General features: G+C 48.5%; 1 protein-coding gene across 1 annotated transcript; it reads right to left on the bottom strand.

Annotated features, from left to right (window-relative positions):
- Nucleotides 1-25,687, bottom strand: LOC148774125 (uncharacterized). The gene is made up of 3 exons (XM_088831235.1): nucleotides 25,605-25,687; nucleotides 21,314-21,605; nucleotides 1-1,184 (listed from the first exon to the last, which is right to left on the bottom strand). Exons 1-3 carry the CDS (start codon nucleotides 25,685-25,687, stop codon nucleotides 714-716), a joined length of 846 nt encoding a protein of 281 aa, XP_088687361.1. The 3' UTR covers nucleotides 1-713.
- Between the last annotated feature and the right edge of the window lie 227 nt (nucleotides 25,688-25,914).

Genomic DNA, 25,914 nt, shown 5'->3' with positions numbered 1-25,914 from the left:
TCTCCAAATACATCAGATTTTTCTCACTTCTCTGTTTTCCAAACCTCTCAAAATGTGGTTATTATGAGAAAAAAGTAAACTTATTTTTCCCAAAATAATTTTTTTTAATGTGAAAAAATCACCAGCGATCAGATACAGCATCAGCAACTCAAGAGAAGAACATTGGATCTGCCCTTGAACTACTGCTTATGTAATGTGCTGTGCACTTGCCTTTCTTCCACAATTCTCAGAAGTTGCCAATGGGGATGGGAAGGGATGGTTCTCTGAGCCTTTCCCAGGGTCCCACCACTGTCTTAGGGCACTTGTCCTGCCAGGAGCTCAAAGCCTTTACCAAAACAAGAGAAGGACATGTGAAGGGCCAGGAGAGCTCCGAGGAGCCGGCTGGGCGTGAGAGAAAGCCTCATAAGGCTGAGAGTGTGAGAAGCACCATCATTTCAGGTTGAAATGCCAGGGGAGGGCCATGCCTTCCGGTAAGCAGGTTGAGCAGAGTAATCCTGCCCTCCGCTGGGTTTGCTGGGCTCAAAGGTGACTCAGGCAGCGATGCCTGGTGCGTTCGGGGTCCCTTTACTGGGCGCGGCTCAGATGCACAGTCGCGGGGCGGCCCCATCACTTGGCATCTGGGGCATCCGGCGGGGTCTGCGGCTGCGGCCCCAGGGACGAGGCCAGTTTGGTGAGGGCCCTCGCGATGACGTCCAGGTGACTGTTCATTGTCCTCAGCTCCACCAGGATGTCCCCAACATTGGCTTCCAAACTGGCGGAGGCGGCAGGCCGGGCGCAGTGCTGCGGGGAGGCGCCCAGGTCCTCAGTGCCCTCCTCCCTGCCCGCTGCGCCAGGGCGCGGGGCGCGGAGCCCCGGCCGATCGCGCTCATCCCCGCGGGCGCCGGGCGGGGTGGCAGAGGGGCCGCCGGGGAGCCAGTCCAGGAGGCGCGAGGCTGCCTCCGGGGACGAGGCAACCACCGAGTAGAGGCCGGCGCGCCTCGGGGCGCCCGAACCCGAGGCCGGGGGTGCGGGCGCGGTGGGCAGCGAAGGCAGCAGGTGGGGCAGCGCCCGGGGCCCCGGGGAGAACGCCGAGGGCTCGCAGGACGACGAGGGGGACGGCAGTGCAGCGGTGGAGGGGCCTGGCTCCTCGGAGGAGAGGAACAGGGTGGTCGAAGACTGGGAGTCCAAGGTGCTGGGCTCTGAATCTGGCAAGGAAGAAACGAGAAAGGGTCACTGGGGCTTTTATTGACAGTCAACTGTATGCCCAGCTCCATGCTAGGGATAAAAGAGCTGCGTTAGAAGGTGGAAACTATTTCCTAACCCCCAGACCTAGGATGGAGCAAGGAAGAGTGGGTTTCGGGAACACAGGAAGCTGAAGGCAGGGGAGACCATGGAGTTCAGCAAGCATCTCGGTGAGGAAGGCTCTCCCCAGACTGCTGGGAAGTCAAAAGGGAGCTCCAGGCAGGGGTGGGAGGGGGCAGTCTTCCAAGGACAATAGGTCGAGGCTGTAAAAGGAGGGCCCCTCCTCACTCTCCTCAGAGGATGTGTGTTAAGCAGAGGGCTTGGTCCATTGTCCCAACAAAGCCAAGCTCTCAAGGGGAAACTGAAAGAGTTTAGGGCCAGGAGCTATATCTTACTGCCGGCTCCCACTCTGCCAGAAAATGCCACTGAACCATGGGCCAGGCCCATTGCCCTGGAGAGCCTGGTTTTATTTCCTCATTTGTACAGGGAAGGTGGGCCCAGTGACTCCCCCCAACCCCCAGGTCCCTACCGGGACTGATCAACTTGCCTTCAAAAGTCTTCAGCTCAAAGCACATGTCTCAGTTCACAGAGGGCTGCATGCAAAGAGTGTACAAGCCTTTTGTTGCTAGTTCTCCCCTAATCCCCTGAATTCCCAGGTAGAAAGTGGGTGGCAGCTCTTTGCGACTGGGTATGGCAACAAGGTTTACCAACCTCAGATCAAAGGACCCACCTCCATGCCAACAACCTTCACTCAGCTGTTTCGGCCACCCCTTTCCTGCCTTTGGGTAACAGCTAGTGATCACCCTGGAAACAGTTCTGAGTTTTACTGGAGCCAAGTCTCTGAGGTCTTGCTCCCCAATTCCAGCTGGAGTGTCTGCTCTTGGCTCTCCTCCTTGGCAGCTCTGGTACCCACCTTGCTACCCTGCCCTTGAGGGGAACCCCTTGAGGGGGTTCCAAAGCTTTCCAAGGCAGACCTAGCGTTGATTGCATCAGCCTGTTATCTTGGGGGGAGGGGGAGGAGTGATATGATGACAGAGCCAGTGAGTAAACACGTTCCCCGTTGCCTGTGAACATGTGTGCTCTCGCCGCCCGTCATGGGTGAGCTGTTGCTTCATGTGGGATCTGGGTCTGGCGGAGACTCAATGCTAATCATCTGGTGAGAGCTTATTCTCTCATCCTGACATCAGCGCCCAACCACGTCCTCCCAGGACTCATAGACCCCAGATGGTCCAAGGTCCAGTCTGTGTTGGGAATCTGGTTGGATGGGAGCAGAGAAGCAATGGCTCCTTGGGGACCACAGTTGAGAAGAGATACCCACGTGCCTGCAAATTCCTCTGCTGGAAGCTGCATGGGCACTCTCTGCTCCTGGCCGTCACAGAACTGCCTCTCCTCCTCTGAAACTTAATTTCCTCCAGTCTCTGTGATGATCTTCTTTTGTAAACCAAGAATCAAGACACTTCTGCGCATGTTACCTCCTTCGAGTTGAAAATGATCAAAGCGAAACCCTACAAACTCTTGGCTCTGCTTTTACTTGCAAAAGATGTTAATAAGCTTCATACATCCAACTCTTACAGCAGGCAGGAGGCCTTCATATTTAATCAAATAGAAGTCTCATGTGTAAAATGAGATAGAGGCAAGCACACTGAATGATCTAGCACCGTGTTTCCTGCATTTTCATGTGCGGACGACTCCCCTGGAACATCGTTAAAGGGCAGTTTGTGATTCGGCAGGTCAGGAGTGGGACCTGAGACTCTGCATGTCTAGCCAGCTCCCAGGAGAGGTGGGTGCTGCTGGTCTGGAGTCCACACCTTGCATAGCAAAGGTGTAGACCAAATATACAAAGTTGACAATAAAGCTTAGGGTTCACATCATAGAAATTAGAGTCATAAAGGGTAGAGGAGAAACCTGGAAGCCTTATTTGATCATGAAGATAGTAATAACGCTGATGACCTCATCTGGCTATCAGGGGAATAAGAGAGGCGGTCTCTCCTGCTGTTCAGTTCAGTCACTCAATCATGTCTCACTATTTGCGACCCCATGGACTGCAGCACGGCAGGCTTTCCTGTCCATCACCAGCTCACGGAGCTTGCTCAAACTCATGTCCATCAAGTCGGTGATACCATCCAATCAACCCCTTCTCTTCCTTCCTTCAATCTTTCCCAGCATCAGGGTTTGCCAATCATCTTTGCCAATGAGTCAGTCCTTCACATCAGGTGGCCAAAGTATTGGAGTTTCAGCTTTAGCATCAGTCCTTCCAATGAATATTCAAGACTGATTTCCTTCAGAATTGACTGGTTTGATCTCCTTGCAGACTCTCAAGAGTCTTCAAAAGCACCAGTTCTTCAGTGCTCAGCTTTCTCTATAGTTCAACTCTCACATTTCATACATGACTACTGGAAAAACCATAGCTTTGACTAGACAGACCTTTGCTGGCAAAGTAATGTCTCTGCTTTTTAATATGCTGTCTAGGTTAGTCATAGCTTTTCTTCTAAGAAGCAAGCATCTTTTAACCTCATGGCTGCAGTCACCATCTGCAGTGATCTTCTATCAAAAAAAAATAGTCTTTCACTGTTTCCATTGTTTCCCTATCTATTTGCCATGAAGTGATGGGACCAGATGCCATGATCTTCGTTTTTTGAATGGTGAGTTTTAAACCAACTTTTTCACTCCACTCTCCTCTTTCACTTTCATCAAGAGGCTCTTCACTTCTTAGCTTTCTGCCACAAGGATGGTGTCATCTGCGTATCTGAGGTTACTGATTTTCTCCTGGCAATCTTGATTCCAGTTTGTGCTTCACCCAGCCTGGCATTTCGCATGATGTACTCTGCATATAAGTTAAATGAGCAGGGTGGACTATATACAGCTTTGACGTACTTCTTTCCCGATTTGGAACCAGTCTGTTATTCCATGTCCAGTTCTAACTGTTGCTTCCTGACCTGCATACAGATTTCTCAGGAGGCAGGTAAGGTGGCCTGGTATTCCCATCTGTTTAAGAATTTTCCGTAGTTTGTTGTGATCCACATAGTCAGAGGCTTCGGCATAGTCAATAAAGCAGAAATAGATGTTTTTCTGGAACCCTCTTGCTTTTCGATGATCCAATGGATGTTGGCAATTTGATCTCTGGTTCCTCTGCCTTTTCTAAGACCAGCTTGAACATCTGGAAGTTCATGGTTCATATACTGTTGAAGCCTTGCTTGGAGAATTTAAAGCATTATTTTGCTAGTGTGTGAGATGAGTGCAAGTGTGCTGTAGTTTGAACATTCTTTCACATTCCCTTTCTTTGGGACTGGAATGAAAACTGATCTTTTCCAGTCCTGTGGCCACTGCTGAGTTTTCCAAGTTTGCTGGCCTATTGAGTGCAGCACTTTCACAGCATCATCTTTCAGGGTTTGACATAGCTCAACTGGAATTCCATCACCTCCACTAGCTTTGTTCGTAGTGATGCTTCCTAAGGCCCACTTGACTTCACATTCCAGGATGTCTGGCTCTAGGTGAGCGATCACAGCATCATGGTTGTCTGGGTCATGAAGATCTTTTTTGTACAGTTCTTCTGTGTATTCTTGCCACCTCTTCTTAATATCTTCTGCTTCTGTTAGGTCCATACCATTTCTGTCCTTTATTGTGACCATCTTTGCATGAAATATTCCTTTGGTATCTCTCATTTTCTTGAAGAGATCTCTAGTCTTTCCCATTCTATTGTTTTCCTCTGTTTCTTTGAACTGATCACTAAAGAAAGAAGAGCAACTGTCTCCAGCTGTTAGTTTGATGGTTTTCTGGCAAAACTTTGAACCAGTGAGCACTGGCTTAGGGAGGGAACCATGAAGTTTGCTTAAGGAAGAAAGCCCTTCACCATGGTTTCAGCTAAAACTTCAAAGATTTCTGCAATGACCACACATGGACATGCCTTCTCTCGTCACTGACTTTTAGCAGAAAGGGACTTCTTCCTCCTAAGCCTGTAAGTCAACGTCTTCTGAGTACTTTCTGTTCAATCTTGTGCTGAGTCAGACTGAATCATTTCTTGGCTGGTAACTATGTACCTTGAAAGTGGACCTTTTCTATCTTTTTTACACCCACTTGGCGTCCCCTGTCTCCACCACTTAGACCCACCAGCCTAGGGCATAGGCTTTCCCTGGGGGAAGCCTGCAGATGAGGTAAATGTTCAGCTGGCCACTGGAACCCATGATTCATTTGCAAATAGACTCTTCTGATTGTGCCCTAACACATGTTCCTCTTGCTGCCTTCCCCTTCGCAGTAAGTGACCTTCCCTTAGTTTAGCCAAACACCCAGGACCACCCATCCCTTTCCTCTACTCCCCACCCCCAGTCTGCCAGTATTGATTGTAGGCTCTGCCTTCAAACTGTATCCAGCATCTGATCAATTCTCACTGGCTCCAGGCAGTGGCCCAGCTATTGGTGGCTGAGCTGAGACCACAAACCAGGGCTCCTGATTTCCAGGTCAGCGTTTCCTCCGCCACACACTCCAAAGCTTGAAAAAGTAAAAGTCACTCAGTCATGTCCTACTCTTTGTAGACCCCATGAACTGTAGCCTGCCAGGCTCCTCTGTCCATGGAATTCTCCAGGCAAGAATACTGGTGTGGGTACCCATTCTCTTCTCCAGGGGACCTTCCCAACTCAGGGATCAAACCCCAGTCTCCTGAATTGCAGGCAGATTCTTTACCATCTGAGCCACCAGGGAAGCCCCAACCCCAAATCTTACTTGATTCAGATGCATCATTTAGAATTCTCCCCTGGCTCTACTGTGTATCCCTGTCCCTTCTGGCCATTTTCCACCATTTTCCCAGGAAATTTTTTTGTTGCATGAGTCCTAGCTTCTTTTTTTTAATGTAAGATAATAGCTATATCTATTCAATAAATATACCATTCAACAGATATTTAGTAAGCACCTACAATATTCTGAGCAGAATGTTCCATGGTGTGCAAAGCCAGATCTAAACCCTGACATCATTGTGAGGGCATAAAATAATCAAATAACTGCATAAACAAACATATAATTGCAACAGTTATACAATCTACATGCTATAAGCATCTGAACTAAGAGACAGAGTTTGACCCAACTGAGGAGGATTCCCTGAGGAAATGCTGTTGGAATGGAGTTCTGAAACATGAGTAGTTAAGTAGGAAGAGGGGACGTGTTGATGAATGATCAAGGGCCTGAGGCAGAAGGGAGTGTACGTGGGACTCCCAGAGAAAGCCAGTGTGCTGGGAGTGGATAGAGCCAGGGGAGGGAAGTGTGAGGTGAGACGAAGCTCAGAAGGAGAGTCGGTGTCAGGAGACATAGTATATGATAAGCACTGCCAGTGTTCAATATCTGTTCTCTTCTTCCTTCTTTTCAGCTGGTTCATGGCCATTTAGAATAAAAATTATATTTTCTAGCCTCTCTTCCAACTAACTCTAGCCATGTCACTAAGTTCTGGGCAGAAAAAATGTCAGTAGAAGTGTTATGTACAATTCTTTGTTCCTGTGCCTAGGGTTTGGTTGCAATGGCTGGTGCTCAAGCAGTCCCCTTGGACCATGAGGTAGAGATCACATGCTAAGGATGAAAGAGCAGAAGACTGAATCTTTGATAATTTAGAGAAACTGCTATGTCAATCCTAGTTAGTTCAACTGCAGCTTTTTTTATGAGAAGATAAAATCTTATCTATTCAAATTCTGTTAAATTGGGTTTTCTGTCACTGACAGCCAAACCAAATCCTGATACACATGGCCTTGTTAAACTTGTTAAGGGGTTTTGTCGTTATCTTATGAGGAATGGAAAACCTTGGAAAAGTTTTAAATGTGTATGTGTGTGAGAGAGAGAGAAAGAGAGATGATCGGTTTTGTATTTTGAAAAGTCCACCTGGCTATGTTGGGCAAGAAGTAGACAGAATAGAAGTTGGAGACACAAGTCAGAAGGTTGAAGTTGCAGGTGAGAAATTAGAAAATGACAGTGGTTTTTGCTAGAGATGCAGAGAAGTAGACAGATTCAAGAGGCAGCTGGGTCCCAGAAACCTTAGGATTTAACATTGGCAGGGATGCAGGAGGTGGTGAAAAGGGCATCAGAGAAATGGGTGCCCTCCTGGCTGGTGCTTCAGTGCCAGGTCCCAGAAATTCTGACTCTTGTAGGCAACTTTCCCTTTCTTGTTCTCTGGAGTCTGGGTGGCCCCTTCCCAATCCATACCCGGCCCTGCAGCATAGCTCAGCTCTGACACACATCAGTAGAGGCAGCCCATGGGAACATTTTCTCGGGAGCCTGGAGGGAGGAGAAACGGGGTGGCCTTGGGCGGGGAACCAGAGAAGCAGAAGTCTGTGGGAAGAGGATGAAACCTGTCTGGAGGAGAAGCAACATCTCTCAGCACTGCAGTCGGGCCCTGGCCTTTGATGGTTCAGACTTGGCTGGGCCGCCGCCTGATGCTTTCAGAAACCCCAGCACACAAAAGGGAGGGTGAGTGTCTGATGAACTCAACCCAATAATATTCACTCCTTTTATTTTCCAGAAACGTCATGAGGCCCACAGGGCAATCTTCTGGTTTTAAGACCTGGTGAGTCACGCCTACAAATACCTCTGACTCAGGGTGATCTCAAGTTCTCACCAGGCATCTCCCAGGAACGTGGCTCAGCAAGACAGCTGGAGCGGGGCAGCCGGGCAGGGGACAGCAGGGCCAGTGTCTCTGGAGGGGGTGAGAAGGCCCAGTTGCAGTGCAGACCGTAGGATTGCTGACTTGACACTAACCGTGCCCCCAGTAAGAGCTGACATTGACAGAGTGCTTGCGGTCTTCAAGCCATGTGCTGAGTTCTCTCTTCTAGTCTCTGTGGAATATTATGAGTTGGATTCTGCTCTCTATTCCATTTTACTGTGGAGGAAACTGAGGCTTTACTACGTTCAGTACCCTGCTCACAGTTATCACACGTGAAGGAGGGCATGTGGTTTGCAAGGATGAGACAAGGGCTGAGGAAAGCCTACATCTGTGCAAGGTTGGCCACACTCTGGGCTGATGATTTGCCACCTTGACTGCTTATTAAAATCACTCAGGGAACTTTGTAAACACTGTCAATGCCTCAGCCACTTCAATCATGATCTGCGGGGATGGCGTTCAGCCATCCTACATTTCAAAAGTGTGTCAGTCGCTGACTTGTGTTCGACTCTTTGTGATCCCATTGACTTTAGGCCGCCAGGTTCCTCTGTCCATGGAATTCTTCAGGCAAGAATACTGGAGAGGGTTGCCATTCCCTTCTCCAGGGGAATCTTCCCAACCCAGGGATCAAATCTAGATCTCCTGCATTGCAGGCAGATTCTTTACCATCTGAGCCACCAGGGAAGACTTATTAACTTTTATGTATTATTTATTTATTTTTATTTACTCTTAATTGGAAGGTAATTGCTTTACAATATTGTGCTCATTTCTGCCATACATCAACATGAATCAGCCATAGGGATACATATGTCCCCTCCTCTTGAACCTCTCTCCCGGCCCCCACCCTATCCCACCCCTTAGGTAGTCGCAGAACACAGGTTTGAGCTCCCTGCACCACATAGCAAATCCCACTGGCTATCTGTTTTGCATATGGTAATTTGTATGTTTCCACGTTACTGTTTCATTCATCCCTCCTTCTCCTCCCCACACTGTGTCTACAAGTCTGTTCTCTATGCCTGCTGTCTCCATTTTTAAAGTCTCGATATTCAATTTGTTACAATATCGCTTCTGTTTTATGTTTTGGTTTTTTGGCCATGAGGCATGTAGGATCTTAGCTCCCCAACCAGGGATAGGAACCAGCACTTCCTGCCTGCCTTGGAAGGCGAAGTCTTAACCACTGGACCACCAGAGAACTCCCCAAAAGGACCCCTTCTATAATATAACACTAATACACAGCTAGGGTTAGTCGACAAAAGCAATTTTTATACGTTTTCCTATTTAACCCTGATGTTGACCCTCTTGCCATTTGCAAATGGAGAAACTGGGGTTCATAGAATTTGAGTAGTTTGGACCAAGCCCACAGCCGCCAAGACATGATCTGTATCTGTCTGACTCCCACACCATTCATGTTGATTCCATTCTCGCTCATATCAGGGCCTTCTCTATTTTGAAAGTATGTGAACTTTCTTTATGTTGATTTCTTTTTTAAATTTGCATATTTGGTGTTCATTTGGAAATACTGTTTAGGCCAGCTATTGGAGAGCAGCAGTATAATCTAGAGCTGCTGAGTAGAACGGGTTGGCCGAGAGGCCTCCGAAGCCACAGCATAGCTTCATCCAGGCTCTGCTACTGCCAGTGGGCCAGGACCTCTGAAGAGATGCCCACTAGCCCTGACCAGGATGTACTCGCAAACTCTCCCAGGAGAACACTGCCCACCCACTGGAGTGCCGGGCCTCTGAGGGGCTGACCTCTGAGGATCAGAAGGCCCAGCCCAGGGGAGAACTTTGGTCTCTGTTTCCAGCAACATGAGTGACTTCCCAAGGGTGACATGAGAAAAGTCATCACCCTTTGCTTCCATGTGAATTATCCAGCCTCCAATTTCCTAATGGCAGAAGGCTAGGCTAATGATAAGAGGTGTTCATCATCAATCAACTTAGTAAAGAAGTAGTTGGGAAGGCAGAAGGGCAGGCAGAGACTGATTTGACCAGCCAAAAGGTGCTCCCACCCAAAGACTACCTTTAAAGAGGGGGGAAAAAAGAAGTGACAGAGGTGTCTATCTATTCATGTTCATGACAGCATTATTCACAATGGCCAAAATGTGGAACATGGAACGACAGACTGGTTCCAAATAGGAAAAGGAGTACGTCAAGGCTGTATATTGTCAACCTGCTTATTTAACTTATATGCAGAGTACATCATGAGGAACGCTGGGCTGGAAGAAGCACAAGCTGGAATCAAGATTGCCGGGAGAAATATCAATAACCTCAGATATGCAGATGACACCACCCTTATGCCAGAAAGTGAAGAGGAACTAAAAAGCCTCTTGATGAAAGTGAAAGAAGAGAGTGAAAACGTTGGCTTAAAGCTCAACATTCAGAAAACTAAGATCATGGCATCCGGTCCCATCACTTCATGGGAAATAGATGGGGAAACAGTGGAAACAGTGGCTGACTTTATTTTTCTGGGCTCCAAAATCACTGCAGATGGTGATTGCAGCCATGAAATTAAAAGATGCTTACTCCTTGGAAGGAAAGTTATGACCAACCTAGACAGCATATTAAAAAGCAGAGACATTACTTTGTCAACACAGGTCCATCTAGTCAAGGCCATGGTTTTTCCCGTGGTCATGTATGGATGTGAGAGTTGGACTGTGAAAAAAGCTGAGCACTGAAGAATTGATGCTTTTGAACTGTGGTGTTGGAAAAGACTCTTGAGAGTCCCTTGGACTGCAAGGAGAGCCAACCAGTCCATTCTAAAGAAGATCAATCCTGGGTGTTCATTGGTAGAACTGATGTTGAAGCTGAAACTCCAATACTTTGGCCACCTAATGCAAAGAGCTGACACATTTGAAGAGACTCTGATGCTGGGAAAGATTGAAGGCAGGAGGAGAAGGGGATGACAGAGGATGAGATAGTTGGATGGCATCACCAACTCAATAGACATGGGTTTGGGTGGACTTTGGGAGCTAGTGATGGACAGGGAGGCCTGGTGTGCTGTGGTTCATGGGGTTGCAGAGTCGGACACGACTGAGCAACTGAACTGAACTGAACTGAAAATGTAGAAAAGCCCATGTGTCCATGGATGGATGTGTAAACCAAATGTGATCTCTGCATAATGGAATACTCATGTCCATGCTTGGTCGTGTCCTCCTCTTTGCGACCCGATGGACTGTAGCCCACCAAGCTCCTCTGTCCATGGGATTCCCTAGGCAAGAATACTGGAGTGGGTTGCCATTACCTTCTCCAGGGGATTTTCCTGACCCATGGATCGAACCCACATCTTCTGTATTGCAGGCAAATTCTTTACCAATAAGCCACCTAGGCAGCATAATGGACCATTTTACTCAACCTTAAAAAAGAAGGAAATTTTGATACATACTTGTGGGTAAACCTTGAGACATTATGCTGAGTGAAATAAGCCATTAACAAAAGCTGATACAGAAAATATTAGATGATTTCTGTTGGCTGGGGTTCTTGGGGTAGCAAAGTTCATAGAGGCAGAGAGGAGGAGGGTGTCGCCCCAGGGTAGGAGGAGAGGGAATTGGGAAGTTAGTGTTTAACAGGTGCAGACTCTCAGCTGGGGAGGATGAGAATGTTCCAGAGATGCATAATGGTGAGGGTTACCTAACAGAGGGAAGGTACTTAATGCCACAGAACTGTGCACTTCAAAATGGGTACCATGGTAAATGTACTCTCTATATATTTTACCACAATTAAAAAAAAAAAAACGGGGTGACACCCTAATTCACAATTTTATCCACACACTTGATGGATGAACTTTCTGTTTGTAAAAAAAAACATGATGAGAAGGCCATGAATTATTGTTGAGAACATTACAGATCGATGTTCAATGTAGGTTCAATACCCCTAAAAGTCCCCTAAGGATGAAGACCCTTTCCGCAGACCTGGACATAAACATCGCTGCATCACAGACCACTCCATTTTCAATCACCATGGTGAAAAGTTCTAAAGTAGCTTTGTTGAGACCATGGACATAGGTTCTCAGAAAGTGAAGTCTGGAGTCTGACACATTTAGATCCACTTTTAGACTCATTGTGCTTTTACAAACAAAGTTATGTCACCCCTCTAAGCACTTCACAGCCAAGCTGCTGGCTCCTTGGGGGTCCCCGTTTCTCACTAGCACCACTGGCCACCAAAAAAAGGTGAGAATTGTTTCAGTTCAAGAGCCTCAAGGTTCTCAGCCAGGCTACTAGCCACCCACCCCTGCTTGTTCACTCTACTGCAATGATCCCTTGAAGGTATCAGACATGTTCCAACCTCAAGGCCTTCGCACTTGCTGTCCTGCCTGCCATGCTTCCCGCTCAAAAATCAACATGGCTCATTCCATTACCACCTTCATTCTTCACTTAAAGTCACCTTCTCCACAGATCTTTTTGGGAATCCCTGGTTGAAAGGACTATCCCTATCCCCCAACACTTGGAGGAGGGCATGACAACCCACTCCAGTATTCTTGCCAGTATTCAGCATTAAAAGAATCCCATGGACAGAGGATCCTGGTGGGCTACAGTCCACAGGGTCGCAAAGAGTTGGACACAACTAAAGTGACTTCACATTCCAAGATGTCTGGTTCCAGGTGAGTGATCACGCCATCGTGATTATCTTCGTCTTGAAGATTTTTTTTGTACAGTTCTTCTGTGTATTCTTGCCACCTCTTCTTAATATCTTCTGCTTCTGTTAGGTCCATACCATTTCTGTCCTTTATCGAGCCCATCTTTGCATGAAATGTTCCCTTGATATCTCTAATTTTCTTGAAAAGATCTCTTGTTTTTCCTATTCTGTTGTTTTCCTCTATTTCTTTGCATTGATTGCTGAGGAAGGCTTTCTTATCTCTCCTTGCTATTCTTTGGAACTCTGCATTCAGATGCTTATATCTTTCCTTTTCTCCTTTGCTTTTCACTTCTCTTCTTTTCACAGCTATTCGTAAGGCCTCCTCAGACAGCCATTTTGCTTTTTTGCATTTCTTTTCCATGGGGATGGTCTTGGTCCCTGTCTCCTGTCCAATGTCACGAACCTCCGTTCAGAGTTCATCAGGCACTCTATCTATCAGATCTAGTCCCTTAAATCTATTTCTCACTTCCACTGTATAATCATAAGGGATTTGATTTAGGTCATATCTGAATAGTCTAGTGGTTTTCCCTACTTTCTTCAATTTAAGTCTGAATTTGGCAATAAGGAGTTCATGATCTGAGCCACAGTCAGCTCCTGGTCTTGTTTTTGCTAACTGTATGGAGCTTCTCCATCTTTGGCTGCAAAGAATATAATCAATCTGATTTCGGTGTTGACCATCTGGTGATGTCCATGTGTAGAGTCTTCTCTTGTGTTGTTGGAAGAGGGTGTTTGCTATGACCAGTGCGTTCTCTTGGCAAAACTCTATTAGCCTTTGCCCTGCTTCATTCCACCTGAATGTGAAGTCAAGTGGGCCTTAGAGAGCATCACTACAAACAAAGCTAGTGGAGGTGACGGAATTCCAATTGAGCTATTTCAAATCCTGAAAGATGATGCTGTGAAAGTGCTGCACTCAATATGCCAGCAAATTTGGAAAACTCAGCAGTGGCCACAGGACTGGAAAAGGTCAGTCTTCATTCCAATCCCAAAGAAAGGCAATGCCAAAGAATGCTCAAACTACCGCACAATTGCACTCATCTCACACGCTAGTAAAGTCATGCTCAAAATTCTCCAAGCCAGGCTTCAGCAATATGTGAACCGTGAACTTCCAGATGTTCAAGCAGGTTTTAGAAAAGGCAGAGGCACCAGAGATCAAATTGCCAACAGCCGCTGGATCATGGAGAAAGCAAGAGAGTTCCAGAAAAACATCTATTTCTGCTTCATTGACTATGCCAAAGCCTTTGATTGTGTGGATCACAGTAAACTGTGGAACATTCTGAAAGAGATGGGAATCCCAGACCACCTGACCTGCCTCTTGAGAAACCTGTATGCAGGTCAGGAAGCAACAGTCAGAACTGGACATGGAACAACAGACTGGTTCCAAATAGGAAAAGGAGTACGTCAAGGTTGTATATTGTCACCCTGCTTATTTAACTTATATGCAGAGTACATCATGAGGAACATTGGGCTGGAGGAAGCACAAGCTGGAATCAAGATTGCCGGGAGAAATATCAATAACCTCAGATATGCAGATGACACCACCCTTATGCCAGAAAGTGAAGAGGAACTCAAAAGCCTCTTGATGAAAGTGAAAGAGGAGAGTGAAAAGGTTGGCTTGAAGCTCAACATTCAGAAAACAAAGATCATGGCATCTGGTCCCATCACTTCATGGGAAATAGATGGAAAAACAGTGGAAACAGTGTCAGACTTTATTTTTTGGGGCTCCAAAATCACTGCAGATGCTGATTGCAGCCATGAAATTAAAAGACACTCCTTGGAAGGAAAGTTATGACCAACCTAGATAGTATATTAAAAAGCAGAGACATTACTTTGCCAACCAAGGTCTGCCTAGTCAAGGCTATGGTTTTTCCAGTGGTCATGTATGGATGTGAGAGTCAGACTGTGAAGAAAGCTGATCGCCGAAGAATTGATGCTTTTGAACTGTGGTGTTGGAGAAGACTCTTGAGAGTCCCTCGGACTGCAAGGAGATCCAACCAGTACATTCTAAAGGAGGTCAGTCCTGGGTGTTCATTGGAAGGACTGATGCTAAAGCTGAAAGTCCAACACTTTGGCCACCTCATGCGACGAGTTGACTCACTGGAAAAGACTCTGATGCTGGGAGGGATTGGGGGCGGGAGGAGAAGGGGACGACAGAGAATGAGATAGCTGGATGGCATCACCGACTCGATGGACATGAGTTTGAGTGTACTCCGGGAGTTGGTGATGGACAGGGAGGCCTGGCGTGCTGTGATTCATGGGGTCGCAAAGAGTCGGACACGACTGAGCGACTGAACTGAACTGACTGAACTGAAAGTGACTTAGCATGCACATCCCGTCCACAAGATGCTCTCACTGTCCCACTCATAGCCGGGGAGTCATTCCACGTGGAGCAAGTCAAATAAATACAAGGCTTGGGGATTGTGGCCCGAAAGACAGTTTGACATAGCAGAAGCATAGGGTACCCAGAGTTGGGAGATTTGCAGGAAATGACTTTACAAGGCAACAAGGAATGAGGGGCTTGTCTGAAGGCTAAGGAATTTGAATTTGAGCAAAGGGAAGCCACTGAAGGGTTTTAAGTAGGAGAGTGATTGATTTGATTTGCATTTTTAAAAGATTACTCTGGCAGCCAGCCTTTTGGAGGCTGAACAGAGAGGGTGAGGTTGGAGATAGGAAGACCAAAAGAAAAGGAACCTCTAGGCCATTCAAGGATCTAAAATGATATTAGAGAAGAAAGAGACACAAGCGTGAAGCCCGGATAACCAGTGTTAGAAGCAAAAAAAAAAAAAAATTTTTTTTCTAGGAATGGATTAAATTTTCACAAAGAGAGACCTTCCTGCCACCCTTTATGGACAATACTATGAAGGCTGGCTCCTGTCTGGTTCAAGTTGGCCACCCTGGATCTTTCATGCGTCGCCATTCAATAAAAGCAGGCGTGGGTTTTATGGGATTGTTTGTTAAGCCTTGAGCCAGGCTTTTCTACTCACTCAGACAGGACTCCTCTGCCAACTTCTAAATTGGCTGTTCTTTACATATAGGGTGTGAGGGATATCTCTATGTGTCTTTACGAGCACACCCATTTGGAAGGAGACATGTGACTATATATAATGTCTTTATGTGATTTTGGGGAAGAGCTGTTTGTGCAACCTGTATATTTTTTGGCATGCCCGTGTTTGTAGTGTAGAGGAAGGGAGAGACAGAAGGCAAAAGCTATTCCCACACCATAACCAACTTTGGCTCCCGAAGAAAAATTCAAAATAGATTATGTTCCCTAGCAATGCCTCCAGGGTTGAACAACTTCCAAATCTACCGCTTAATCCTTCCTCCTGGAAGGGCACTCACCTTTGAACTTTATTTTTTTGTAAAACTATCATTTAAAAAAATAACAATAACACGGGCCCAGACCAGACACTTCTGCAGCTCAGGTTCCCTGCTGGCTTCCCTTCCCTCCCCAACAACAAGAGAGCTCACCAAAGGGGCCATCTCGCTTGTAAAAAAAGAAAAAAGAAAAGAAAAAGCAGGCTGCTTGATGAACTTGATGGAAAGAGCCAGGCTGTAAAAGACGGCATTTTGGCTTTAACAAGGCCCACAGCCCGGAGCGCGGCCAGCTGGGTAGTCTGAACCAACCCAAGAATATTAGAACCCGGGGTCACCCGGAGCTGGGACGCCACCAGGAATGCGGGGAGGAGAGACAGACTGGCGGGGGGAGGGCTGGGGATCACTGGGGCCCCGTGCTGCCAGCTCCCCTATGCGAGTCAACAGACAGAGGGAGAAGCCAGGACAGCTGGGCGGGTGCAGCACTGTGCCCCTAGCAAGGGGCTGGCCCGGGCCCTCTTCACGTGACCAGGCTCTGGGACCCCTGAGGTTGGGCAGGTGGCCACATGCGTCCACTCACCAGCTCAGCAGGGACAGCACTTCAGGGAGGAAGCCTCCTTCTCTTGTTACGATGCCCCCTCGACAAACTGTGGACCCACAGGGAGTGAGGAAGCAGTGGAGCATCCCGCCCACAGAGGGGGTGAGGGAGGGAGGGTCCCATTTCCCCAGGCCTGAAGCAGCAAGGTTCTGGACAGGGGTGTCCCTGGGTCAGTAGCCGAGCAGAGGAAAAGCCTCAGCACCCTCCAGGACCTTCGTTGTCCTCTGGACCAAAATGGCAGTGCCCAGCTCTGGACAGGCTCGGTAAACATCTATTACACAAATTACCCCATTTTGCTTAGGATTCCATGCCGCCTTGGGAGCAGAGCCTCAGTCTTAACATCTGATGCCTCTGGTGTCTGTTGCCCACCCCTCGAACACAGACACAAATAATGCCAAGAAACTGGCCATATGAGTTCCCGCAGCATGTTTAATACCTAGTCCTTTCTTGGAGAATTCCTCAGAGATCGGGCCCCCTCAAGCCATGCCACTGTGTGTCTCCTTGGGAAAGCTTTTCTAATTTGGGTCTGAGCTTTCCCTTTTCTTCATCCCATGCCATCCCTCCTAATGATAACCCTTTGTGCCAGGTTCAATTACACACAAAGCTCAAATGAGCAGCCCCAACTCTAAACTTGGCCCTGTCCATTGGAGGGGGTTGGGGGAGGGGGTGGATCTTGGGCATCTTGCTCTGCCCAGAAAGAAAGATGCTGTTCCCGAAGGGGAAACAAAGCCAAGGATGGGCGGAGGGAAAGGGAGAGCGGGGGAGGGAATCTTCTGCAAAAATAAAAAGAAACAGACCAGCGCCGGCTGCCCCAGGGCACTGGGACTGGAGGCTGATGCTCTGTCTTCAGCCAGGCCTGTTAGGACCCTGCCCTGCCCCTGGGCATGTAGAATCAACAGGAGTGCTTTGATTTTTTTTTCCCCCTTTTTAAAAAAACGCCCTCCAGCCTGACCCTACCTACGCTCCTCTCACTACAGGGTCAGCAGAGGGTGAGATGAAACCATTTGCCGGGAATTTCCTGACTTGTGGATTTTTCTCAAGATCTGGCCCTGAGTCAGTGTGAGGCACTGTGACACATGGTGTGACTTGCAGCCCCCCCCCACTTCTGGAACACCCTGAAAAGCACCTCTTGGCTGAGTGACTGAGAACCCGTAAGCCTCCCCGTGCCCTCCCCCGACTTTCCTTCCCCATTGTCGCCCAATTAGAGGAGGTAAGGAACTCCGTTTCACCAGGATATTCATATTCTTGAGACGGACAGAAAGATCCGTGTTGATTTGGTTGCCTTCCCTTGCAGAATTAAGCTCTCTTGTATGATATCTGTTGGTCTTGATGTTTGAGGGTTTGGTGGGGGGAATGGCGGGGGGAGGGGTGGGGATGAGAAGAGGCGTGGAGGAGAGAGATGCTTTCTTAGATTTACAATGTTCCTGACAAGATCCTAGAACAGCCCCTGCAAGGTCCAGGTGAGCCAGACTAGGTAGGCAGGTAGATTTATGGGTTCAATTTTACTGATGTTAACAAGCAATCTGAAATAGCCAAACACAGAAGATTAATTACAATTTTGTATGTGACTTATGAATGCCAGGACTAGAGATCGCTTGCCAGTGAAGACCAGCCACGACTAATCTCTGCTCGTGATGATTTATAATTCCCTCCAGAGTTTGGGGAGGGGGGGAGCTCTTGGATCAATGACATGTTTCATAAGATCCTGGAAATTAAAATGAAGGGAATACTGCTCAGCCATTAAAAAGAATGAAATTTTCCCATCTGCAGCAGCATGGATGAGCTGGAGAGTATCAGTTGAATGAAATGAGTCAGCCAGAGAGAGACAAACCCTGTGACAGCACTTATATGTGGGATCTAAGCTATAATACAGATGACTGTATATGCAAAACAGACTCACAGATATAAAGAACAAATTAGTGCTTTTCCAAAGGGAGAGAGAAGGGAGAGGGACAAAATAGGGGTGTGGGATTAAGAGATGCAAGCTACTATGTATAGAACAGATAAACAATAAGCATATATTGTCTGTCACAAGGAATTGCAGCCATTATCTTATAATAAGTTTTAATGGAGTATAATCTATAAAAAATGGAGTGACTAGGACTTTCCTGGTGGCCCAGTGGTAAAGAATCTGCCTGCCAATGCCAGGGACATGGGTTTAATCCCTCGTCCAGGAAGATTCCACATGCCCCTGGGCAACTAAGCCCATGCACCCTGACCACTGAGCCTGCATTCTAGAGCCCTGTGTTCTGCAGCAAGAGAAGCTGCCTCAATGAGAGGCCTGCTCACCGCAGCTAGAGACTAGCTCAAGAGCGGGAACTAGAGAAAGCTCACGCACAGCAACGAAGATGAATCGCAGCCAAAAATACACAAATAATAAATAAATGGAGTTTTAAATAGACATTGAATGACTATGCTGTACACTTGAAACTCATGTAATAATGTAAATCAACTATGCTTTAATTAATTAATACACATGGAATGTTTAAACGTGACTATGAAACTGTATGTGGAGCCTGGCCTCACTCGGGGTTCTTGGGAAGGGGTGTAGAAGCATTTTGCAAACTGTCATACATTATGCAAACAGCAAGGAATCAGCATCCTTATAGTGTGTTAACACCCTGCCGTAGGTGAGTTGAGAGTGCCTTGGACAGCAAGGAGATCGAACCAGTCCATCCTAAAGGAAATCAGTCCTGAATATTCATTGGAAGGACTGATGCTGAAGCTGAAACTCTAATGCTTTGGCCACCTGATGCAAAGAGCTGACTCACTGGAAAAGACCCTGATGCTGGGAAAGATAGAAGGCAGGAGGAGAAGGGGATGACAGAGGATGAGATGGATGGATGGCATCACCGACTTAATGGACATGAGTTTGAGCAAGCTCCAGGAGTTGGTGATGGACAGGGAAGCCTGGCATGCTACAGTCCATGGGGTCATAGAGTCGGAGCGGACACGACTGAGTGGCTGAACTGAGTTGCAAGGCCAATGTTTTTATGCTGTCTTTTCAAATGCAGAAAACGAAGGGCAGACACTAAGGGAGTCCCCTAGACACTGAGGAAAACGAGGCACCTCGTGCCCTGAAGTCACCCCCCACCCCACCTATGTAGTCCCTTCCCCACCTTAGACCTCCCGGCAGCCGGGAAGACCGCAGCATTCTCAGTTGTAAAAAGTCAAACTTGGGAAGGAAAATTTCCAGTCTGAAGCAAAGTTCTCAGGGCTCCTACACCTTCTGCCATTGAACTGAGGCAAACATAAGATGAATATTTCCTGGGGCTCTTTCAACCAAGGTGAAGAAGGTAATTTTCCCCTTCCCCTCACCCCATCTCCCTTTCTTCTCCTTTCCCTAAACCCCCTCCCACCATCCAAAGAGACAGCTGTTCAGTTTCCTTCTCATTCTGGGGAAAAAACGTTTCTCTGAATTGCTGCCTTTCCACTGACTTGTGACGGCAAAACAAGAGAATTAAATGAGGCCATTGGGTAAGAAGGAATTGAATCTTAGTGCACTATGATTTCTAAATTTTAAAATATGTTATTATATATTGTAGATTTATTTTACATTCTTTTTTAATATTCCTCCCCATGATGGTTTATCACAGGATATTGAATAAAGTTCCCTGTGCTGTGCAGTAGGACCTTGTCGTTATCCATTCTAAAACGTAACATGTAGATTTACCTTAAATTATCTTTATGATAACCATATATATATATACACACACATATATTTTAAACTAACAGAACTTTTCCTTTTCTTGGCCATCTACCATCTGTTTTGCAGTTTTCTTGCTGAGATGCAACCCTGAGTTGGGCACTGGGGGGAGTCAGGGTTTCCCTGAGCCTGAACTGGTCTCTCTTACTGGTGGGCCCTGGAAACATTTTCTTTCAAACTCACCCCTGGCACCCTGGGCCATGCTGTGGTTCCCCCATATATAAAATGAGCACCTCCCATGGGCAGGCAATGAGGTTGAATTGTTGCAAATGTGTCCAGTGTTTTAAAGTCCTTGGATTAAAGAATTTACATGAGAGAAGAAAATACAGTTCCAGAGAGGGATCCTGCTCCGTGGTCATGAGTTCTGTCCCTGTCTCTTCTTCCCTTTGTGGGTAAAGAATCTGTCTGCAATGCAGGAGACCCGGGTTCAATCCCTGGGTCGGGCAGATCCCCTGGAGAAGGAAATGGCAACCCACTCCAGTATCCTTGCCCGGAAAACTCCATGGACAATGGAGCCTGGCGGACTACAGCCATGGGGTCTCAAAGAGTCGGACACAACTGAGCAACTGACGCTTTCTCTTTCCTCTTCCCCACCCCCTCCATCCCTGTCTTATATGACTTAGAGCAAGGACTGTGAGCTAAAAGGGCTCCAGAAATCCTCTAAGTCATTTCTTGGCCTGCTCTTCTTTATCTTTTAATAAATTCTATTAATAATTCTACTCCTGCTTTTTTTCTTCTTCAATCAGCCAAAACCTTCTCCCTCCTCATATGAATCATCAGATGAGGAGCCAGCTGGTTGGACCCAGGTCCCCTCTCGACCTGCTATTTCCTCCTGTCCCTGACCCCTGCCTCTCCTCGGCCTGTGCTCCCCACCACACCCCTTGTTTTGAACATGCCAGACGTTTTGATAACTTAAATCAAACTTGACTCCGAACCCTTATCAGTAAATTTGCTTCTGCCTCCTGGACAGGCAGTCTCTGAAAGGAGCTTGGAGCCTCCTCCAGGGTATGGGCCACTGCGCAGGGGCGGAGCAAGGCCCTGCTGTCCCCAAGTAGGCCCTTCCCCACTCGGGGCTTTCTGACATCAGTGTCCCATGTGGAATGTGGGAAAACACCCAGGCAGCTGCTGGGGCGGCTGTGAGACAGCGGCCAAGAATGCCCCCAGCCCTGGCTGCAGCTGTGGCCTCAGCAGGTGCGGCCTGGCCTCTAGGCATGTGTCACCTCCTCCTCTGGACACACACAAACATCCTCTGGGGCCACCGATATGGCCTCTTTCCACTCCCCCTGCCCGTCCTGAGGCCTCGGAGGCTGTAGGCACAGGACAGTCCCAAAGTGACAGAAACCAGCCAGAGTCACGTTTCCTCCGAACTCTGCCTTCAGCGTGAGGCTCACTGGACACATGATGACAGCTCGCAGCCTCACCACAGGGGAGGGGGCATCTCCAGAGATGCCACGGCTGACCCTCCACTGGCCAGCAGGACCCCAGACGGGCTGCCTCCCCACACTGCCTGAGCTTGGGGACAGGACACAACAAGGCCCTGTCCTCCTGCCCCTGGGCCCCCTCTGGCATCCCCTCCTGCCTTTCTCTCCCACTCCTGCCTCAGATTCTCCCCTCTGAAACTCCATACTCCTCTCAGGGAGAGTTAGTTACCTGAGGGTGTGTGTGTGTGTTTTGCCTCCTCAACAAGAGAAGAGTAGGTTGGGACTTCCCTGGTGGTCCGATGGTCAATACTTCACCTTCCAATGCAGGAGGGGTGTGGGTTCAATCCCTGGTTGGGAAGTTAAAATCCCACATGCCTTGTGGCCAAAAACCCAAAACATAGACAACAGAAGCAATATTGTAACAAATTCAATAAAGACTTTGAAAATGGTTCATGTCAAAAAAAAAGAAAAAAACACTTAAGAACAAAAAAGGACAAGAGTAGGGGCCATGTTGTCTATGGTCACAGAGCACCCCACCCCTCACCCCCTGCCAACAATGTTTCATTCATGCCTACAGAAATAAAAACCAAATCAGAAAAACATCACACGTGAAATCTCCTCTTCAATCCCATGTGCTTTGGGAAGAAACTTTCTTCCTTGTGTCTTCCTTATCTATATTTTACTCTTTCATTGCGTTTTACTTCGCATTTCCCAGAGGCTGTTAAATGGAGTACCACGAAACTTCAGTGGAGCAATGCTGAAAGATTTGGAGCTGAACAAAGTACAACAGGACTTCTCGGCACCATAACTTAGTAAAGGCTGCCATAATCACCATGAGAGGGATGCAGAATTTGGCGTCTTCCAGCAGATGACACTACCCTTATGGCAGAAAGTGAAGAGGAACTAAAAAGCCTCTTGATGAAAGTGAAAGAGGAGAGTGAAAAGGTTGGCTTGAAGCTCAACATTCAGAAAACAAAGATCATGGCATCTGGTCCCATCACTTCATGGGATATAGATGGAAAAACAGTGGAAACAGTGTCAGACTTTATTTTTTTTGGGCTCCAAAATCACTGCAGATGCTGATTGCAGCCAGGAAATTAAAAGACGCTTACTCCTTGGAAGGAAAGTTATGACCAACTTTGATAGTATATTGAAAAGCAGAGACATTACTTTGCCAACAAAGGTCCGTCCGTTCAAGGCTATGGTTTTTCCCGTGGTCATGTATGGATGTGAGAGTTGGACTGTGAAGAAAGCTGAGCGCCAAAGAATTGATGCTTTTGAACTGTGGTGCTGGAGAAGACTCTTGAGAGTCCCTTGTACCGCAAGGAGAGCCAACCAGTCCATTCTAAAGGAGATCAATCCTGGGTGTTCATTGGAAGGACTCATTCTAAAGCTGAAACTCCAATACTTTGGCTACCTCATGCAACGAGTTGACTCACTGGAAAAGACTCTGATGCTGGGAAAGGTTGGGGGCAGGAGGAGAAGGGGACGACAGAGAATGAGATGGCTGGATGGCATCACCGACTCTGTGGACATGAGTTTGAGTGAACTCCGGGAGTTGGTGATGGACAGGGAGGCCTGGCGTGCTGTGATTCATGGGGTCGCGGAGAGTCGGACACAACTGAGCGACTGAACTGAACTGAACTGAAATCTACTTTACCTCGAAACCCCCTCTTTGGAAGGCTATTTCGAGGAACTGACATCGCTTCCGTCAATGCTTCAGTAGACATCAGCTCTTCTCACGAATGATGTACAGCACCCAGCAAGGATGGTGCCCAGGCCAACGCTCATTCCAACACCTCTGCCTTCCTCAGGCCAGAAGAATAGAAACGCCTCATCTTCTGGAACTCTTAACTGTCTCAGGAGGAAGGAGCCCTTTGGCCAAGGAGGGATTCCCTCCGGTCTTTGCCAGGGTGTGTTTCGCCCTGGGATACTGAGGGGATACCCAAAGCCGTTCTTCCCACCATGGGTCCTTGTGAAAAGCCAGACCCCTCAGTTGCCCATCCCCAGCAGTACCAGCATCAGGGCAATAAAAGCACTGCAAAGCCCAGAGAAGTCCAGACCCAGCACTGGGGCAGCTGGGACGACTCTTTTAATTACAATCCTAATCCTTCTGCTGACCGCCTTCTTAGACATGGTCTAACTTCTTTGGAGCCCCTCATGAATCAGCTCTCACCTCCTGGTGCCATGGGGGTCGGGGGTCACTATAGTGTCTGTGTGACAAGCTATGGGACCTGTGCCCTTGTCCTGGATGTCTCCCAACCACGCTATGACCTGGACACACATCCATCCTATGTTGCTTTCTTCAAGTCAGGGGGAAGAGAGGGGTGGTCTGCTAGCTTCCTGGGAATGCTGGTGATGTCGGAGAATGTCCAGGAGTGGGGAGGACTATCAGGGCCAAGGCAGCAGATGGGGCCAGGATATTTGGAGAAGCCAGGCCAGTTCCCACAGGTCACCGACATGGAAGCTTTATAAACAGAGCTTACTTGCAAAGGATCTGCGTGGCCACTGCCATCCAGGGCAGGATCACTGTTAACGGTGCTTCTGTCCATCACGTCCTCCTCATTTCCCCCCACATTGTCCCTACAAAGAAGGGTGGGAATTGGGTGGGAAGCAGGCAGATGGCATCCCCTGGGCAATGTTCAGGGTTTCTAAGAACCACACCAGGCACCTGCCAGCCGGTTCCTGTTTTTTCCGCTTCCTCTCCCTGGCCTGAGTACCCGCTGGGGTGGTGGAGAAGCACGGTTCAGGGGGCACCCACACTCTGTGCAGCTTGGAGCCTCCGTGTGTCCATCTGTGACATGAGCACAGTGGTTCCCTCCTGGCTTGTCTCATGGAGCGGGTGAGGCCTCTCAGATTCACAGCAGAGAGAGAACTGAAGACGAGTCTCCCTTCCATTTCCCCAAAGCTTTCCATTCCTGCTCTTCAGCCTCTCTCCCCCATGAAGATCACATCCGGACTCCCTCTCTGCCAACACACGAGGCCACAGGAGACCAAAGGGCCCACCTCATTCGATTCCAACCATAGAATTACAGGTCAAGAGCCCCTGAGCTGCCTTACCCAGGCTGCAAATTGTATCACAGGAAAGACAGCCCCCACCCCCTTCCCACTCATCTGCTCTAACTAGACCTGAGTGTCCCTTCTCCTCTGCAAAGCCCTTTCCTGGGAAGAACTCAGAGACTGTGGCTGAGCAAGTATGACTTTGATCCTGACAAGAATGAATGCAAGTGACCCTACCTACATCTTCCCAGCTAGTCCATTTGGAGCAAGAGGGCAGGGCAACAGGGAGGAGGAGAGAGAAATGGATTCATTTCTGCCCCCTCCCGACTTGCCCCAGCCAGCCGCCAGGTCAGTGCTTCCAGTTACAGACGCTCTAAAACCGGTTCCCAGCATAAGCCAACTGGAAGACGCCCAGGATGATGAGAAGGTGCCCTGGCCCAGACAGAAGAGCCCTCCGGGGCAGCCGCGAAGCGCCAGGATAAGCCCTTTCCCGGTTCTGTGCTGCGGCTCCTTTATCCTCCCGATCGCAACACCCAAAGCCTCCATCAGACCCGTCTCAGGCGGGATCTGTAGATGGGAGCCCCAGCCCTTTACACACCCTCTCCGTCTGCAGGGAGCTGATGGAGGTCACTGTTCTCAGCCTCCGACTTGCCTGAAGTCCCAGCAAAACCACCAGAGCTCAGAGCTTGGGGGCGGAACAGGGGAGAGGCCAGAGGAACCCCAAGCTGGGACGTGGGAGGGTGAGGACCCTCTAAACCAGGATGAGAGGGGAGGGGAGACCGAGGAAGGGAAAGAGAAGGGAGGAAGGGAAAGAGAAGGGAGGAACATTTCGCCGCAAAACCTTTCCCGACGGAGCAACGTGACTAGGGAGGAAGGCCGCAAAGGGGCACACAGACAAGTAAATATAAACACGGTTATTTTCGGGCCGGGGGGAGGGGGATGGATGCTGGTGGTCTCCGGCTTCTTCCCGGTGGGTCGGCGCTCGTCCCGGGACGAGCCTGGGCGCTCTCAGCTCTGGCGCGGCGGCCCGACGGGGCGGCCAGCGCGGAACCGCAGGACCAGGGCGGCCCGGGCGGAGGCTCGGCCGCACCTCGGGGAGGGTCGGGCGGAGGTGCGGGCAGCGCTTTGACACGTGGCCGCGCCGGAGGGCGAGTTCTCAAAGCCCCCATTCATGGACCCGTCGCGCAGGGGCGGTGAACAGGAAAAAAATTGTTTCCCCCCGTCGGCCTCAAAAGGTGGGTTCCTGTTTATTAATCGAGGACCACATCAAGAATGCTGGGTTACAAATGTTCCTTCTCAGGAGCGCAGTAGCTGGTGGCTGGAGGTAAAAAAACTGAAAATTCCATCCGGTGGACAAAAAGCTGCCGCTGTGGGTGTACACACCACACGCACACACACTG

This window comes from Moschus berezovskii, chromosome 23 (genome assembly GCF_049115385.1).
Source record: "Moschus berezovskii isolate FMDL1 chromosome 23, NW_MosBer_1.0, whole genome shotgun sequence".
NCBI classification, from domain to species: domain Eukaryota; kingdom Metazoa; phylum Chordata; class Mammalia; order Artiodactyla; family Moschidae; genus Moschus; species Moschus berezovskii.
The sequence above is the reverse complement of the archived record's forward strand: the minus strand, read 5'-3'. Positions and strand labels throughout refer to the sequence as shown.

Coding starts and splice junctions, on each gene's coding strand:
- LOC148774125 (XM_088831235.1), bottom strand. CDS start 25,687: ATGAATGGGGGCTTTGAGAACTCGCCCTCCGGCGCGGCCACGTGTCAA. Junction 21,606..25,604: donor TCCGCCCGACCCTCCCCGAG/GTGCGGCCGAGC, acceptor CCTGTCCCCAAG/CTCAGGCAGTGTGGGGAGGC. Junction 1,185..21,313: donor GTGTGTGTCCAGAGGAGGAG/GTGACACATGCC, acceptor CTTCCTTGCCAG/ATTCAGAGCCCAGCACCTTG.